At 43.6% G+C, this 18,651-nt stretch overlaps 1 protein-coding gene across 1 annotated transcript in view; it reads left to right on the top strand.

The window, feature by feature from the left end:
* Synpo2 (synaptopodin 2) overlaps positions 1-9,218 on the top strand; it is a 154,160-nt gene extending 144,942 nt beyond the window's left edge. Inside the window, exon 5 of the mRNA NM_001191963.1 lies at positions 8,495-9,218. Within this exon, the coding sequence (NP_001178892.1) occupies positions 8,495-9,034 (540 nt within the window). The 3' untranslated portion in view covers positions 9,035-9,218. The remainder of the gene's footprint in view (positions 1-8,494) is intronic.
* The last annotated feature ends 9,433 nt before the right edge of the window (positions 9,219-18,651 follow it).

Raw genomic sequence — 18,651 nt, 5'->3', positions numbered from 1 at the left:
TATACACCTAAGGGGAGGCAGGCAGACAGGCAGGCAGGCAGGCAGGCAGACAGACAGACAGACACACAGACAGAGGGAGAGCTTTGAGTGAGGTGGAATTCACAAGAGATTGCATGACATTTGAGCAAGGTCTGAGGAAGGACAGAGAAGTCACACTGGCGTCTGGAGCATTGTGTTCCAAACACAAGGATCAACAAGTCTCCAATCTCGGGGATGAGAATGCCTAGTGTCTCAGGAATTGCAAACAGAGATGCACCGAGGACTCAGCAGATTTTGCTGGCCATGCATAGGCGGACAAAAGACCTCCGGCTTTTCCTTTTGTGGAGTGAGAAGCCATAGCAGGGTTTCAATCATTGAGCTGAGTGTCACAGTCTAACGTGAGTTACAAGGGTCAATAAGGCTGAGACTCTGAAAACCAAGTAAAAGAAGCAGGGGTGGAAGCGGGGTCATACAGTGCTGATCCAATGGGGCTCTCAATGGCTGATCCCAGCAGGGCGGCAGAGGAAGTAGGGACAAACCACAAGGAACTGGAGGTGTCGTGAAGTCAGCGCTCTAGAAATTCCGGACCAATCAGCGTGTACACTTATAAAACAGGGAGGCATGGGTGCTGACTGCAAGGCCATAGCAGACGGAGAACTGCCCACCTCTCCTAGGACCTCTGCTTTTCAGAGATTCTAATCAATGGCTTTAAAAGCCAAGGAAACGCACTCCACTCCCCTTTACTTCCTTTGGGCCTCTCCAGAGCTGCTTGTGCTAGAGTATATTTGCAAAAAGTGTTTTCTGATTATGTGCTTGAGAGAAAGGTACCAGGGAGTTGAAATAATATTTGTCAAGTGGAAATGCTTTCTCCACGGTGCATGGGTAAGCACGATCTCAGCCAAGAAAATTGTTTTAGCTTTGCGCAGAGTTCATGAGATAAAAGATTTTTGAATCTGAAAACCGGTATCACTTTCCACTTCTCTGGCTGCTACGATAGCTCACAATGCTTCAGAACTGCCTCTGTTGTTGGAAGTAAACTTGGGATGGCATTTCCCTGCTAAGCTATTACCAGATAGTTCAGTAAGAAACCAACTAAGCTGTTTTGTTTACAAGCTGTATGGTCAGTAACATTTAGTTGACCTGAAAAGATGGTTGCTGAAAAGTCGAGAATGTCCCTTAGACCCTCTGTGCTTCTGTCCTGAGTACAGAGCCTGGGAGTGTCTACACAGCAAGGGACAGAGAAGCATCAAAATGTGATCTACGCTGGTGTTCCTGTACACTGGTCACTAACGCAACTCAGTATTGATTAGCACAGTTTTAGTCACACTTTAAATGGCTGCTCCCAAAATTTCTAAGATTGTGTTCTATTTAGTTTTCATGGATTTGGATGTTATGAAAGACAGTTGCTGCGTGAGACAGTGGCGCCTGTAGTCCAGGTTGACCTTGAACTTGCTCTGCATCTGGCAGTGACCTTGAACGTCTATCTTTCGAGCTCTATTTCCCATGCGGGACTTACAGGCCTGTGTCATTTTGATTAAAACTGACTCTTCCTGTATGGCAGGCAAGTGCTCCCCCAACCAAGCTACAATCCTGGGCTCCACTGTTCTGTGTTCGATTGGTTGGTTTTTAGTTTGTTTGTTTTACAAATGTCTCCCAGTGCAATTTCACACTTAGTTTCCCACGAAGTCTAACCTTATATGAATGGTGAACATTTGAGTTTGTTCCTTAGCTGGCGAGGAAACCACTACGTAGGCCAGGCCTGCCCTCGATTTCCAGTGATCCTCCTGCCTTCGTCCCCTCGAATTCTGAGATGACCAGTGTGCATAACAAGCCCCTCAGATTAAAAACTCTGACCCAGGCACAGCTCAGTGACCGAGTGTTCGCCTAGGATACGCAAAGCCCTGAGTTCAATTCTTAGGACAGAGAGGAAGGAAAAGGAACAAAAAAGATCTCTGCTGTGAGACTCACTGCGCTCAGCTCCCCACACTGTCTTCAGCTTTCTACCCAAGGGGAGGCTACTCACCTTGTTCAAGAGCAAGAGGCACACAAATAGAAAACAGAGAGGACAGCGTCTGCTTCGTGGGTCTGTTGTGAGGACTGTATGAAGTAGTCCACAGAAGCAGTGAACACCCACAGCCTGATACACAGTAACAAGCAACACATTCATGTCAGCTATAAATAAAGGCAAAAGTAGAAAAATAATATTTAGCATTCAGTCCTCTCGTGGGACTATATAACTCCATCTGGTTCATGAGTTCAGTGAGCATCTCATAGTGCTGTACTAAAAATATTGAGCTATTTTAGGGTTGGTGTATATAAAAGGATTGGCGTGTACTCTTATGGGTTAAAGAACTGAATACTTTAAATATACGATTGACTCATCCATGTAAGTTATTGTCATTTGCCAGATGACGTGGCCTCACAGGCAGAGTGAAGGATATTTTTACTTAGCCCACAGGTTGGTTCTGGGTGTGTGCATGCATGTGCATGTATTTCAAAATGTTTCTACATTAACCTTACTTGGCAAACTGAAGAAAAGAACATAGAAAATGAAAGACAGGGACAGGATGGTGAAAGTGACCAAATACATGCTGGGGGGTGGGTGCTAGAACTTGCGTCTGTGGAAGAATGATTGTAAAGAAGTAGACGCCAGCTAGCTGTCCTAGATCTTGTCTGTAAGGCCAGCACTCGGAAGGATAAGGTAGAAGGATCACTCAGAGGGCTAGCCTCAGCTACAGAGTGAGACCCTTCATTGAGCCAACTAACCAATCACCAACCAACCATAGGGGAGATGGAGAAAGAAGAGAAGGAGAGTGTTGAGAGATGGTGTTTCTGAGGCACCAGGATCAACCATCAGATAAAGCCAGGATTAGAGGCTTGGTTCAGTACAAAGAAGAAGTCCCCAGACTAAGGACTCATGATAGCCTGGAAGGAAATAAGCCCTCTTCTGCAAGGTAGGGCCTGAGCTAATTGTAAAGTCTTTCCTCTTAAGACCATTGGAAGTTTCTAGATGTTTTTCTTGAAACTAATTTGTAGACTACAATTCTATTCCATTTTAGCGCATATTTTAACAAAGAAAATTATGATAAAGAACTTTATACTTAGCTGGCTGGAAATGGGGTGTGTATGCAGGAGGAAAGAAAAGCTAATGTTTTAGCCAAGAAACCTCAGAGAGGAGTCGCTGCACACTAACATTAGAGTTTAGAACAGAGTAATAGGCTTTACAAAGATAGTATGACCGGTTACTTCGGCATTGCTTTGACCCCTCAGCCAGGTCCATGTAACTATACAGATCAGATGGGTGCAGTCAGTGGAGGGCAGAGGCTCAGGAACCCTGGCCCTTCACCTCAGACCATGTAGGAGAAGAATTTTCGAGTGGCATCTGAGACGAGCTGACCTGAGAGGCAGTATGAGGACAGCTGACAGGTCAGAGAGGGCTGTGACCTGACACGCTTAGGAAATCTGGGAAGGAAGAAACAGGTTGGCAAGCAGTTTTGGCAAAGAACCAGTTTGCTGCCTCGTGCCCACAGATGATATGTTTCCTCATGAACCAGGAGAGGTCAGGAGCAAGTGAAAAGGTGACTGGCAGTCTCCAGGCTCCTGAGGGGGCAGATGGGTCCGGGCAGATGGGTCCGGGCAGCTACAAGCTAAGGTAGACAGACAGCGTCCTAACTGAATCCAGAAGAGTTACAAATTACCTCCTAGAACGCAGAGAAATGGTGCCTGCCTCAGTTGCTGCCGAGGTGAAGTACAAAGACCAAAGCAACACGGGCAGGAAGTTCATTTCATCATAGAGCTCCCAAGTCCCACTCCATCACGGAGCAGGTCAGGGCAAGCACTGGAGGCAGGGGCTATGGAGGAAGGCTGCTTATGGCTTGCTCCCTCTGGCTTAGCCTGCTTAACAAAGCAGTATTGAGAATACACCCCAGGATGTCTTGTCTAAGAAGGGAAAAGACCCACAATGCACTGGCTCCTTCTGTATCAGTTATTCTTGAAGAAAATGCCTTACGAAGTTGCCTTCAAGCAATGTGGTGGAACCGCTTCTCAACCGAGGTTCCTCTTTCTAATGAATTCTAGTTTTTAAACTCTCTCTCTCTCTCTCTCTCTCTCTCTCTCTCTCTCTCTCTCTCTCTGTCTTTCTCTATATATATGTATATAGACAGACATAATATATAGACAGACAGAGAGACTGACAGACAGATATCACACACACTGCATGGCCTACTTCCTCGGGGAGCAATCTTTGCTTCTTTATGATGAAAGCTCCCCTCTCAAATTGTTTGTCTCCAAGACCTATAACCACAAAGAAGAGGCTGCTGAAAAAATTCCTTTTCTCTTTTCCTTTATCCTTGCCCATTACCCATGGAGTCAGAGTGAGCAAATTGGGAAAGGAAAAAAGAGAGAGCCCCACCCTACCCTCTCCCTGCAGCAGGTGAGCCTCAAGACCATGGAGAAAGGACAGGAACCTTCTCTTAAAGTTAAAATTAGAGCTTACACAGGGGTGGATGCAGCCTTCTAATTCAAAATAAGACTGGTTTGGGCAACTTGAGTAGCTACAGAGCTGTCCCTAAGAATAAACAGGATGCCAGGACCTGTTTGGTTTGGGCAGCGGAAAAATCTCTTTCCTTCTGTTAAACACAACTTCAAATATAATGGAGCGAAGAGAAACAATTTGATGGGGTCACCAGGAAAGCCAACGTGACAGATTAATTACTAATAAATGATAAATACTCTTTAACCGAAACCATCTTCCATTTGGGTTAGTCAGAATAGCTCAGTCGGTAGAAACCCTTGTCGTGTAAGTCTGCCATGAGTTTAGCCCTCAATCACACAGAAGGTCAGAACCCACTCTTGCAAACTGTCTTCTGACCGCCACGCTGAGGAAGTGGTATGTCACCCCTACACATACACACCCTAATCTGACATTATTTGATTCCTTTGATAATAATGACGTGCACAGTGGAGCCATGGTCCATGGGTTAGCCTGGGGTTCGACCACATCAGATGCAAACTTCAAAACGGAAGAAATGCCTCTGGTATTTTCGGGTCCTTTAGTCATTTCTGGATCAAGGTGTGTCACATGGCTTCAGTTACTAGCTAAGCAGAGGGCAGCAGGAGCCTGGACAGAGACAGACAGACGGATATAATACCAACGGAACAAGGTGTAAAGATTAAAATTAGAGATTTAGGTGAAAGTGAGAATAGAAGCATTTGGTCTTCTGGGCATACACAAAACAATTACGCACCTAAAGATAAGTTATCTATATTGTGATTATATCCCCAACCTAAGATAATTTCAGTTTATCCCCCATGATTAGCAGCTAATGGATCCTAAAGGCACAAGTGTTGGGACCATGGAAAGAACAACCATCAGTTTGTTCATGATGATGGCCCCTCTTCCATGGCACAATTGACGGTGCCTTCATACTTATCAAACATGCGTTCCACATAGAATTTCATCTAACTTTCAATGTGATCTGTTTGAAGATTTACTTTTATGTATATGAGTACTCTATCTGCATATACACCTGCATGCCAGAAGAGGGTATCACATCCCATGACAAATGGTTGTAAACCACACGTGATGGCCAGGAATTGAACTCAGAACCTCTGGAAAAGCAGCCAGTGCCCCTGTTGAGATATCTCTCCAGCCCTCAATATGATTTTTAATCCCCCCACCGGAAATCCATGACTTTCTCTTTTATAAACACACCTCAAAATGTTACTTTTCTCTGCCCATATTTGACTAATTAACATTTATGCTTTAGCTTTAAAAAAAAGCCTAATCCTTCATATTATGGTATCACTGAAAATTCTTAGACATTTTAATTTCTATTAAGTTTCAATTTCTCAGATTTTCAAACTAAGTGAGTTGAAAAAAGGAGCAGTATATATATTTATATATATAGCAGTATATATATATATAAATATATATGTAGTGTATACAGAATATATATATACATATATATGAATATATATACATATGTGTAGTGTACACAGTCACATTGTATGTATATGTGTACATCTGTATGTGTATGTATGTGTCTATGTATTTATGTATATACATGTGTATGTGTATATGTATGTATGTATATGCATATATGTATATATATGTGTCTATATGTGTGTTTATGTGTATTATGTATGTATGTGTGTGTGTGTGTGTGTGTGTGTGTGTTCAGTTTGTCCTCATTTCTGTAGAGTCCTGGATTCCGTTGTCTGTTATTGTCCCCTCAACTGTGTTGTTGTAAACAACGGCATGTACTGAAAGAGCTGCGCCTGACCGGATAAGCCCTCTGCAGGTATCATTGGAATCTAAGAATTTTTCCCTGTGCTTCTGGAAACCAAAGTTGTTTATCACTTTTATAGCTATGACAAAGGAGGCACAGACACATGTTGTGGTTCAGCTATTTCTCTTTCACAGTCTGTTTTTCATAGTAAAAAATAAATAAAAATAGAAACCTCTTTCCTCCTGACCCGGCAGGTCAAGTGTCTTTTTCCTGTGTAATTCTTAGATATGCCATGGTAGCTTAAATGGTGCTGGATCCTGGGCTTCAGGACACAGATCTTATTGTCTTCGTGTCTTTAGCTCATAGGACAGTGTTTGGAAGTCTTAGATGGTTCATAAAAATGTTAAATACATGAAGTTATGAATCTATACATGAGTAATATAGAATATGTGTAGATTTGGTAGATTTGTCATCAAATTTTAAAATGTAGATGTTGGTCAAAGGTGGCAAAAGCCACTGCCGCCCTTGCTGGCTCTGTAGGAAAGAGGGTTTGCCCACAGCTCTGGATTAAGACAAGGACATTAATAGAAGCAAACGTCAGAACGTGACATCAAAGGCAAGTTTTAGTGACTCCGAGAGAGCCAACCTCCACTAGAGTGACTTCTTTACTTTTCATACACAGATCAAGGCTGTCATCTCCCATGGTACGCCCGTGTGTGGCATGGGAGAGGAAGACCATGCTGAGAAACACAAACCAGTTGCCCGGGACATCTTGCTCAAATCCAATGTTGCTATTCATGTAGTCAGATAGGAAAGAACGGGTTGGAAACTGGGAAATCTGAATCCATCTTCAAGTCTGGCCTTTTGTTCAACAAAGCGGTCTCTCTCTCTCTCTCTCTCTCTCTCTCTCTCTCTCTCTCTCTCTCTCTCTCTCTCTCTCTCTCTCTCCTTGTCCTGGCTTGCCTCTAACACATTATGAAGTCAAGGCTGACCCTGAACTCCTATTCTCCTGCCTCCAGCTCCTAAGGGCTAGGGCACCACGCCTGGTTAAGAAACAATGCTTTGATACTTTGATACTTTCAAAGTTGAGTAATTTTTCCTTGCTTACTTGCTTCTTCTTCTTCTTCCTCCTCCTCCTCCTCCTCTTCCTCTCTCTCGTCCCCTCTCCTCCTCCTCTGCATTTTATCTAAGCAAGTCTCATGTGAACAGGAGTGAATATGAGAAAGTAAACAGGCTAGCTGGTGGCTAGGGTCCTAGGAAAGCAGCTAGGGTAAAGGGTGAATAAAACTTCCATCAAGCCACACTGCTGTGGATTATTCAGGCGGAGTGTTTAGCAAGCACAGAGGAATGTTGCAGGGATGAACTCTGAAAGACTCTGGAATGAAATAAATATTAAAAGGAAAAAAGGAGCCAAATGAGACTGGCAGGGTGACTCACTTAGAGACACGGCCCATGTCTCACCCTTCAGAACTAAACACATTGGTTAGTGTTTAGCCTGGTGGCTCAGGCTTACATTCCTAGCTGACACTTGAGAGACTGAGTCAGTAGGATTGTCCAGAGAATCCGCCTGAACTGTAGAATGAGACCATCTCTCTAAAACAAGCAAGAGAGACACAGAGGGAGGGGGTCAAAGAGAAACAGGACAGAGACACGGAGAGACAGACAGAGACAGAGAGAGAGAGTAAAAACCCATGTTATGTGGTCTTCATCACATAAATAGATTCCAAGAAGAGAGGTGCCTGCCCTTCTTTCACACTCACTGGTAACCCCTTCAGAAGTAAGTAGCTTTCAGTGCATTTGGCAAGCAAGAAGAGCAATTAAAAGTCACTCAGAAAAAGTAAAAGTTGTAGGAGTTTATGGCCCATTTCTGCAGTTGTCCCTGGTTTGTTTATTTTGTACCAGGAAAAGCAGGACAGGACTGAGCAGATGGGCTGGGGGTTGGGGGGAGCAGGGGAAGGCAGAGCGATGGGCAGATTCCGGTGGTTTTAGGGTTCCTGCTATGGGGTTACTCCTGGGAAAGAGGGGCAGCAGCTTGAACTATAGAGCAAAAAAGGAAAACAAACAAAGAAAGAAAAACAAAAACAAAACAAAACAAAAAACAAAACAAGAAGGGTCAAACGAGCAGTATAGGAGACCAGAGCCATAGGAAGCTAAGTGAGACAACCTGCCCATACTTCAGGGCTTTAATCTGTGCAGTGTTCGGTAAGGATGATATGAGCACTTTGCAGAAATAATCAGCACAAACAGGAACGAATGAGCTACATTAACATTTTCTTTGGTTTTAGGAGAACTGGCGCTCCCTTTCTCTCCCCGGAAGAGCAGCTCCGCCCATCATGTCTGCACCTCCCTGGCTGTGCCAGCCTGCCTACAGTTACTCCAGCAAACCAACCCTCGAGCAAGAGAAAGCTAACAAGAGACCTACACCTTGGGAGGCGGCGGCCAAGTCCCCTCTCGGTCTAGTGGATGAGGCCTTCAGACCCAGGAACATCGAGGAATCCATTGTGGCGAATGTAGTCTCTGCAGCTCGGAGGAAGGTGTTTGCAGGGTCCCAAGAGGACTGGAAAGAGAGACTGTCCTTTGTCCCTCAAACTCAGAAGACCAGCATGAGCTTTTCTGAAAGGCGAGAGTATAATGTTCCATCCCCAGTCAACAGCCACGTGTCTAGCCACTCCTTATATAGCTCCCAGTTGCCATATGTATGCTACAGGAAGGAGTCCAGAAATGATTTGAAAGCAATGTCCATGGACACGAGGTCTGAATACTGTCTTCCACTAGGTGGTTATGACTATAACCCACACCCAAGGGGGTGGAGACACCAACCATGAAAGCTTGTGTGACAACCGTGTGAATTTTGTTGTTAGTGGCCTTTGCAGGGTTCTTTACTTTAAAAATAGACTTCAATCCACTTTTAGTCCTATGTGGTCACAGGTCATTTATCTGAGTGTACATGTGTGTAAACACACAAGCGTGGAGCACTTCCTTGTCTGCTGATGCCTAACGAACTGCTAGGTAGACAAGAGTCACAGTGGGCAGGGCGTGGTGGCACGCACCCGTAATCACAGCACTTATGAGACAAGACAGAACACCAGGAATTCAAGATAGTTCTCAGACACAGCCTGAGGCCAGCCGGGCTACCTAAGACCTTGCCTCAGAAGATTTATTCTCTTGCATTGATATTCTAGCACTTATATAAAAAGTCAAAATATTAATTTCATTTGTAAGGAGTCCCATGCAACTCAAGTTCACATAATGACAGTGAATCTAAACATTTTCTCCTATGTGCCTTAGCCCAATAAAGAATTAGAATATGATTTAGTAATTACCAGTACTTCTAATAGCAAGGAATAATATTTTTTATTAATTTTAAGTTAGCATACAAAGGAGAGGGTTTCACTTTGTCACGTGTACATGTGTGTGCCGTTTCCTTTGTTCTAATCCACTGGTCAACCCATTGCCTGTCCCCATGCCTCCAGACTTCCCTCTGCTGGGTGTCCTTTCTATGAGGACAAATTCCTAAGGCAAACCTGACAAGAAGTAATAATCACACAGAAACAAATTTCCTTGGTGTTTTTTCAAACATTTCTCTGAAAATGTTTTAGGCGTAGCTCAGAGGCGTTAGAAGGCTGAAATGGAAATGTTCTATCTCTTCTTCTTGTTCTTGTTCTTCTTCTTGTTCTTCTTGTTCTTCTTCTTGTTCTTGTTCTTCTTGTTGTTCTTCTTGTTCTTGTTCTTGTTCTTCTTGTTCTTCTTGTTCTTGTTCTTCTTGTTCTTGTTCTTCTTCTTCTTCTTCTTCTTCTTCTTCTTCTTCTTCTTCTTGTTCTTCTTCTTCTTGTTCTTCTTCTTGTTCTTCTTCTTCTTGTTCTTCTTCCTCCTCCTCCTCTTCCTCCTCCTCCTCCTCTTCCTCCTCTTCCTCTTCCTCCTCCTCCTCCTCCCCCCCCCCTCTTCTTCTTCTTCTGTTTGTTTATGACAGTCCTTTGCTGTGTACCCTGGCTGGTGTGGTACTACTTTTGTAGCTCAGGCTACCCTCACTCATGGGACCACCCTGCCTCCGCCTACCCAGTGCTGGGACATCTATGCTTGGATGGGGTGAGAATGTTCTTAGACAGGAATATGTCAGGGTGAGGTAACTACACAAGCCGCATGGACTTTGGAGGAAGCTGTAATGTGGGGAAAGCACAAATCTAGGCACTGGATTTATCTGCAGTATACTCAAAGCCAGCAGCCTGAGACAGGAAGACTTGAGCTGAAGTGTTCTCACTTGTCAGATGAGAAGTCTGGATTGTCTAATTGCTTAGGTTCTTACCGATTCTGATAGCTCGAGATCCTCCTGGTTGGATGACCTTCGATGCCTTGTTTGGCATTGCTCATCACATAAATATCAGATTACCTTTAGGAGTGGACAAGGTCATTAGTGCCAAGGAATGCGTCACTAAAGGTCCCAAAAGGAATTTCTAAGTGGCCGGTTCTGTGTAAGTGGGGTGAAGATTGATGTAAAGATAAAACTATTAATGGATTTAAGGAAGTCGTGCATGAATGTGCCTGGCGTTAGACAACTGTTGTGCCTGATGGCTGACAGAAAACAAGCAGGAGAAGTATACACAAGGGCTGCTTCTAGACTGTTCAGAGGAAGTTAGGTGGCTGACTCACCTGACCGGTAACCAACCCTGCCTTCTAAGTATGGCCACGAACAGATCAACACCTGCTCCTTCCTGCCATACCTCAAAGTGTTAAATACAAGGGAATTCAAAGCAGTTCATGCCATCATCACGTCTATCCAGAATCTTTCAATTTAAAAATTCTTCTTGGTTTTTTCAGAAGTGACATTTTGGCTTTATTTTCCTTTCTAACTCTTCATCTTATCACGTATGATGATACCTTTTACAGAATAAAAGTGAACTATGAGACACTCTCTTACCTTAGAAGTTACCAAAAAAAAAAAAAAATTGAAGAATTCTCAGTAAGTGGCAAGAGTGGCCACATGCTAATTTGTTCAATCACGCAGCAAAGTAATAGATAACTGCTTCCCAAAATGTGATTGCTAGCTGGCATGGTGCCTCATGCCTGTGTCACTGAGAGAGGAAGAGAAAAGGCTGCAGAAATTCCATGCCAGCCTGCTACAAGTCTCAGAACAACTAGAGCAGAAGACTCACTGTTCATTTATCTAAAATCAATATAGTGCCTTAAAGTACAAAATATAATTACTGGCTTCCATGAGGGGTTTGTTGTTGTTGATGATGATGATTTTATAGAATCTTGAAAGAATAATGTTAGGCCACTGGAGTCTTAAGAGGTATGCATATGTGATCTTTACAAGGTTCAGTTTTATCATCAAATTTATCACTAGGTGTTTGAGTCTTTCTGGATTAGGCTGTTTTTAGAAACGGGGGATTACAGAAAAGATGTCCCCACTCTACCCTGCTACTTGTAATTATCAGGCTTTATTTCCATCAGTTGATTCACAGCCCACGCTTTGCTAAAACTCATTCTAGAAGCAGATGTTTTAGATATTATTATAAAACACACTTTTTTCTTCTGCTTGTACCACACCAAAATTAGCATTGATATTGAACTATCTAAACGTACTCTATGCAACAGAAGGTCTACACATTTTCTTCACGAGGATGAGGGTCTTTATCACACAGCAATGCTTCAACACATCAAATTGTGTAGATATCTTTGAATACGAGAGTGCCACTGCAGTTGAGTACCAGGTCTGCTATAGTATTTTCCTCTAGTTGACTAGAAAATGAGACAGTTCTATGACTGACCTTTGGCCACCCTGAGATCTGATTCTTATGGTTGGGATGTTATGTTACTGTTTTAACAAGAATAAAACAAACTGCTCTCATCTTCCAAGCAATAGCGCTTGCACAGAAGAGCTTGGCTTGGAAAGCTATGCTACATTTGCTGCCAGATATATTTCAATCACCAGAAGCTACATAGTGTCTAACTAAACCTGCTCTAAGGGTTGAACACAGTCAGAGAGAAAAGTTAATCTGGCATTGCCTCCCATCCAAGTTTAAACATCGTATCATTACATAGGAGTAGACCTTTCAAACGTGAACTCATGAGTGTGGTGGCTGCCCAGATTCTGGTCCCTTTGTTTATGAGGCTGTCTCATGTTTGGCTGCATTATACACCTTGGAGAGTATGCACTTAGTGGGGCTTACTCACAAATACGCTTGTGTATTAATGACGTAAAACTTTGAAGGAAGAATTATATCAATTAGGGACAGTTAGAATGGGGGAAAATTGCAGAAATGTTTGTTTCTTAAAAGGATTTTCACACTTGGATTCTATTCAAAGTAGAAGTTAACTGCTGCACAGTTCATACTTTCCTATTAGATTGTCATTTCTATTTCTCTCTGTCCCCAAAGACTGTATGTGAAAGATTTGGACTGAAAATCCAAACACTATTAGTAATAAATGTAACTTGAAAATCAAGTCAGGAGGCCTTTTGTTTCTTTGCATGTAAAGTTCATTTTGAAGTATTTTTCATTGCAAAGGAGATTTATTCCTGTCAAGTATCTATCTGATCTGTGAATTTCATTTTTTTCCATAACAGCATCTAGAGACAGTGGAATGATTTCATATCGCATGGCAACATTTTAACACCTTTATTGTTTATGTGTTTCTTTCTTTCTTTCTTTTTTAATCATTCTATGACATTTGCTAAAGCATGGCAGAGGCTCCATTCTGTATCAGGTCATAATGTGAGAGGGCAGCACCAGATCCTTGGTGTAGGGAAAGAGACAGCATTCAACTCCAAATGCAGCACGGCAGGGAGAAATTGTGAAGGGGCAAGTGGGAGCGGGTCGGGGCCAGGAATAGCTAAGGACACTGGGGCATGAAGAATCTGGACAAGACAAACCAACAGGGTGCTTGCTGCTGACGTGCCAAAGTGTTCAGCGGTCTTCGGCGGATGTTGGAAGATAAGGGAGCTGACATCCAAAGCCAGGGCTTAGGCCACACCGGCTCAGTCCTGTTCTTTGCTGGAACTGAGTTTTCAGAGGAAGCATACAGATATTCCTAGTTTATGTGTACACTCAGTGTAACACTTGAACTTTGGCCAAGCAAAGAGTATTACTATGACGTCCAAAAACTCCTATCAAAATACAGTCAATTTCACATATTAAGAAGCTGGAGTCCAGGGGCTGGGGATTTAGCTCAGTGGTAGAGCGCTTACCTAGGAAGCACAAGGCCCTGGGTTTGGTCCCCAGCTCCGGAAAAAAAAAAAAAAAGAAGAAGAAGCTGGAGTCCAGCCAGGAGGGATAGCATATGCCTGTAATCCCAGAACACTAAATGCTGAAGCATGAGGATCACAAGTTCTAAGCCATCCTGGCCTACCTAGCAAGACCCTGGTCTTAGCGTTTTACTGCTGTGAACAGATACCATAACCAAGACAACTCTTATAAGGGCAACATTTAATTGGGGCTGGTTTACAGGTTCAGAGGTTCAGTCCATTATCATCAAGGCCATAACATGGCAGTTTCCAGGCAGGCATGGTGCAGGAGGAGCTGAGAGCTCTATATCTTCATCTGAAGGCTGCTAGCAGAATATTCACTTCCAGGCAGCTAGGATGAGGGTCTTAAAGCCCACACCCACAGTGACACACCTACTCCAACAAGGTCACACTCCCTCCCAACAGGGCCACATCTTCTAATAGTGCCACTCTCTGGGCCAACATATTCAAACCACCAAAGCACTGTCTCACAAGCCAAAGCACGGCAGGGTAAAACCAAAGGGAGTACGGGGTCTGTGATGTTTCCTGTTGTTCTCTTAATGGGACCTAGAATCATCTACCAGACAAGCTTTGTGGTACTCCTGTGAGAGGTCGTCTACACTGTAGCTGGCTTCTAGCCACATCTGTGAGGAAAGGGCTTTCTAAGTCAATTGAGTCAGGAACGCCCAACCTAACTTCAGGCAGGACCACCCCATGAACTTGAGCCCTGGACTTCACAGAAAGGAGAGAACTGGGCCTGTCCCTTGCTGCTTCTCAGCTGCAGAAGCACTGCGGCCAGCGTTACTTCCTTGCTGGGACAGACTGTACCCGCACACTGTGAACCAAAACAAACCCTCTCAACCGTGTTGCCTTTTTCAGTGTATTTTACCAGCATATGAGAAGTAACTGATACAGAATTCAAACATTTTTTAGATACTATTCTTAACGAATTAGAGCAATTCCGAGCATAAACACAGCCAGTCCATGAGTGGAAGGCATGCTGGTAAATCCTAAAAACACTGGACTGTTATTTCTCTGACCTTCCCAGGGTGGTGTTCCTGCATTTCGGATGCTTTGCCCATTTTGGGCTGGCCAAGTCTCACCTACGTGAAACTTAAGTTGTCGTTTCATATGTAGCTTCCTTGGTAATAGCTTTGACTTTTTCTACGGATCATTAAACTAAACAGATAGAATGTGAGTTTCCCATTCAGCCAGCATCACCCAGCACAGTTGCCTAACACTCTTATTTGTTTGTTTTGGTAAATACTAAGTAAAATGACTATTTTCTGGCCTTCTAATAAAATATTTAGGGGCTGGAGAGATGGCTCAAGGGTTAAGAGCACCGACTGCTCTTCCAGAGGTCCTGAGTTCAATTCCCAGCAACCACATCGTGGCTCACAACCATCTGTCATGGGATCTGATGCCCTGTTCTGGTGGGTCTGAAGACAGCTACAGTGTACTTAATAAATAAAAAAATAAATCTTTACAAAAAATATTTAAATGAGTCATTGTTTGGAAGCATTTTTAAACCTTTAAAACATTCCTTATTATTGAAGTATGCTTGTGTGACTTCAGAGAAATTAGTAGGACTGAGGTTAGCTCAGCGGTAGGCTGCTGACCCAGCATGCTAGACACTCTGGTTTTCATCGCTAGCCCTGGGAAGAGAGTATCAGAGGGAGACAAGGATGCAGAAAACTGGACTGGCTTAAGATACAATTACTGTACTAAATACTCCTCCTCCTGCCACCCTGAGAATTCTGAGACTTAGTAAACTGTAAGCTTCAAACATTCAGATATAGATAGTGTCATTTCCATATGGGAAAAAGGAAGCCCAAGGCCAGGGAAACTCAAGTCCCTGCCTAGTTTCCCAAGAAGTCAGAAAAACAAACAAAGCAGCCAAGCCTGTCTACTGTCCCCCAGTGCACACAACAGCAGAGCTGTGAACTCTCAGTACAATGCCCTCATATCTCAGCTGCCTTGGGGAAATCACCACATTGGTGGTTTTTTTGGTTTTGTTTTTATTTTCCTCCTCAGTATAGCAGAACAGTGGTTATCATGAAGTGATGTTTCATTACTTACAGCCTTACAGACATGACTGCTAATCTTTCCAGGACAATGTCACAATCCCCTTCCCACTCCATAAAGCAAACAAACAAAAACAAGCCTGTTGTGGTAAAAATAAAAAAATAGAACCGGTTCCCGCGTTCTCACTCCAAGTGGATCCACGGGAGCTGTGTGCTCCGGCTGTTTCTATGCCAGCCACTTTCATGCACTGTCCCCTTGGCGGGTGGTTACCACACCTGACACACACATCACACACACACACAACACACACACAACACACACACAACACACACAACAACACACACACACACACACACATCACACACACACACACATCGTGTTCGGAGGTCTGTTGTAGCATGGCACCACGCCACGCTAGCCCCAAGCATGTTATAGCCTAGCATGGCTTCCAGAACTGAGACAGGTTGTCTCTCGGCCCGCCAGGAAGTTTGCTCTCATTCCCTGTAACCCGGTAAAAATCAAAGTTCTAGGAACTTGCAGTTTAACAATTAGATTTGTATGTTAAATCCTCAATCTTCAACACATTCACAAAATAAACTCACTGCCAATTAATAAACATAGAAACCGTCCACCTAGACCAGATAAAATTGGCCTAGACCACCTGGATCGGAATCCTCCTCCTCTATCTCCATCTTCCTCCTGGCTCCTCCTCCTCTCTCCTTGTTAGACTTTTCCCCGCCTACACTTCCTTCTCACCCAATGATAGGCTTCGCCTTATCCTGGACTGCCTTGCTGCATAATGACATCATCCTACACAAACCAAACAATTTCATCAAGATCACATAAAGATGAAAATATCTCACCACGTCTGACCTATTTTTCTCTCACTACAGCTTTGAAGCCTGGCTTCCTTGTGTCCTTTTCCTTAGCTTCCCTCTTGAACGCTTTCCTAAGCTTTCCTCCAGCTTTTCCTTTACCAAGAGGAAAAGCTCGGCTTACCTGCACAGCGCTTTGTGCTTTAGTTTTTCACTCAAAGGTCTGAAAAGGCTTCATACAGGAGGAACACCACACCGTGATGATGTGTGAGGTTTCCTCCAAACTGCCAAATAAATTAGAATAACTTATACCCAAATAATAGCGTAATCCTAGGCTTGAATCTCTCCCCCTAAAGCTCTCACCTATGTTCCTATGGAAACCCAGAGGTAGGGATGGGACCCAGCCTTTTAATAGACAGAATTCCTTTTCCTAGAAAGAGTTATTCCTGTACACAGTTGAGCCTTACATGTATTCTTTGGGGATAGTTCTTCCATATGGCAGTCCCGGAGGACAGTTAGAAAACAAAGGTCTGTGTTTTGTGTGGCCCTGCCCCTCAGTTTGCTGAAGCAACTGTCACTGAAGCAAGAGAGAAAACCAACCAAGCAAGCCTGAGCCTAACGGAACATGTTTATAATCCCAGCACTCGGGGAGGAAGCAGAGCCAGGAACCTAAGAGGTCAAGGTCAATTGGGACTACTTGGTGAAGTGATGGCGATCTAGGTACTTAGAACCTTTCTCAAAAGAAAGAAATGAGAGTGAGAGCTGGGGGGGGGGGTGGAGAAAGGGGAGAAGGAACAGGGAGGGGGAGACAGAGACAGAGAGAGACAGACAGGGGGAGAGAGAGAATGAGAGAGAGAGAGAAAGAGAGAGAGAGAGAGAGAGAGAGAGAGAGAGAGAGAGAGAGAGAGAGAAAGAGAGAGAGAGAGAGGGGGGGGGGCCCAGAGGCCACACTGTAGATATCTTTCAGTTCTCAGGGCTGCTACCAATCTCATGGAGGTTGGCCTCATTTCAAGGCACATTTAGTAGTTTTTCTTGTTGATCAGCATCTTGTTCATACCACAACTTTCTGCAAGACTGGGACAAAGGGCATTAAAAAAAAATGAGTTTTTTAAAACGCCTAAATAGCTAATCAAGGAGTGATAGGTGCCTCTATTTGTCACAGGAGGGCTGCGGAGTGCTGTGCTCCGGCTTGCCTATTGAATCACAGCAGCACCATATAATAAAGGCAACTTAGCAAGAAGAAACATTAAAAATGGATTCAACAAAAGTTCTAGGTGACACAGAAGCCTTCAGAAATGAAGACCCAAACTGAGAGAGCATTGGTGATTTTAATGCTTCGTTTGTTGACTAATGGATGCCATGTTGTAATGGGGACTGGAGCAAAAGGGGTGGCCTAAAGGTAGCTGACTGAGGAAAGACTCCCTCTCTGTGGAACACAAAATTCTCTCAAGTATGGGAAAGAACCTTCTGGAGTAAGACTCTGAGGGATAAAAAAGAACAACTTTGCAGGTTTTACAGTTGACCTGGGAGAGAAGATATGGCTCCCTAGGGAAGACCCATTCCTTGACAGGCTCTCAGGGAGCGATGCAGAGGGTTAAGAATGTCTCTCCTGCTCCAGTTGTTCAGGACTCACATGAAGACCCAGCTGCACATCTGCTACATATGTGTGGGGAAGCCTAGGTTCAGCCTGTGTATGTTCTTTTGGTAGGGGGGAAGGGTTGTGGGAGGGGACACCAGGAGGAGGGCAGTGAGCAGGATGTAAAGTGAATAAGTAAAAAGAAAGAATGAAAATATAATAATAATAATAATAATAATAATAATAATAATAATAATAATAATAATAAAGCATGTCTCTCCCACCACTGAGGGCTCAGTTCATAAAGCCCCACACTTGGCTCTGAATTTTGTCTTCAGAAGTTAGTGCCACTTGCTGACTTCTAGGAGAGGAGGGTAAACTGAGTGAGCCCAGGATAGCCCCCTTCCTAACTACCAACATAGAAAACATGTGATTACAGTCTTAGCAGGGTTTATTTTATGAGTGACTGGAATAGCAACACTTTCCAAAATAAAAAAAATCAGTTTGTCAGGTTGAAATAATGAGATTTCAGAAAGATTGAAAAGATTCCCTTCCTGAAAGATGATCAAAGTATTTATCTTTTGCTCAATGATCCTGAGTCCTAGATTTCAACGTTTTTTTTTTTTTCAGGTTATATATGCCACGAAATGCTAGGAAACTAAAGTTATCTTTCCAAGATGAAGATAATAATATCTTGGCTTTCAAAAACTTGGACAGTTACGAGTGGGCAGAGCATTAGGTGAGGCTTAGGTTCCCAGATTGGAGTCTGAGTGGGCAGAATATGGCGCAGAAGCTGGGCTTAGG

This window comes from Rattus norvegicus, chromosome 2 (assembly GCF_036323735.1).
Source record: "Rattus norvegicus strain BN/NHsdMcwi chromosome 2, GRCr8, whole genome shotgun sequence".
Lineage (NCBI taxonomy): Eukaryota > Metazoa > Chordata > Mammalia > Rodentia > Muridae > Rattus > Rattus norvegicus.
This window is presented reverse-complemented; position numbering and strand designations above follow the sequence as displayed.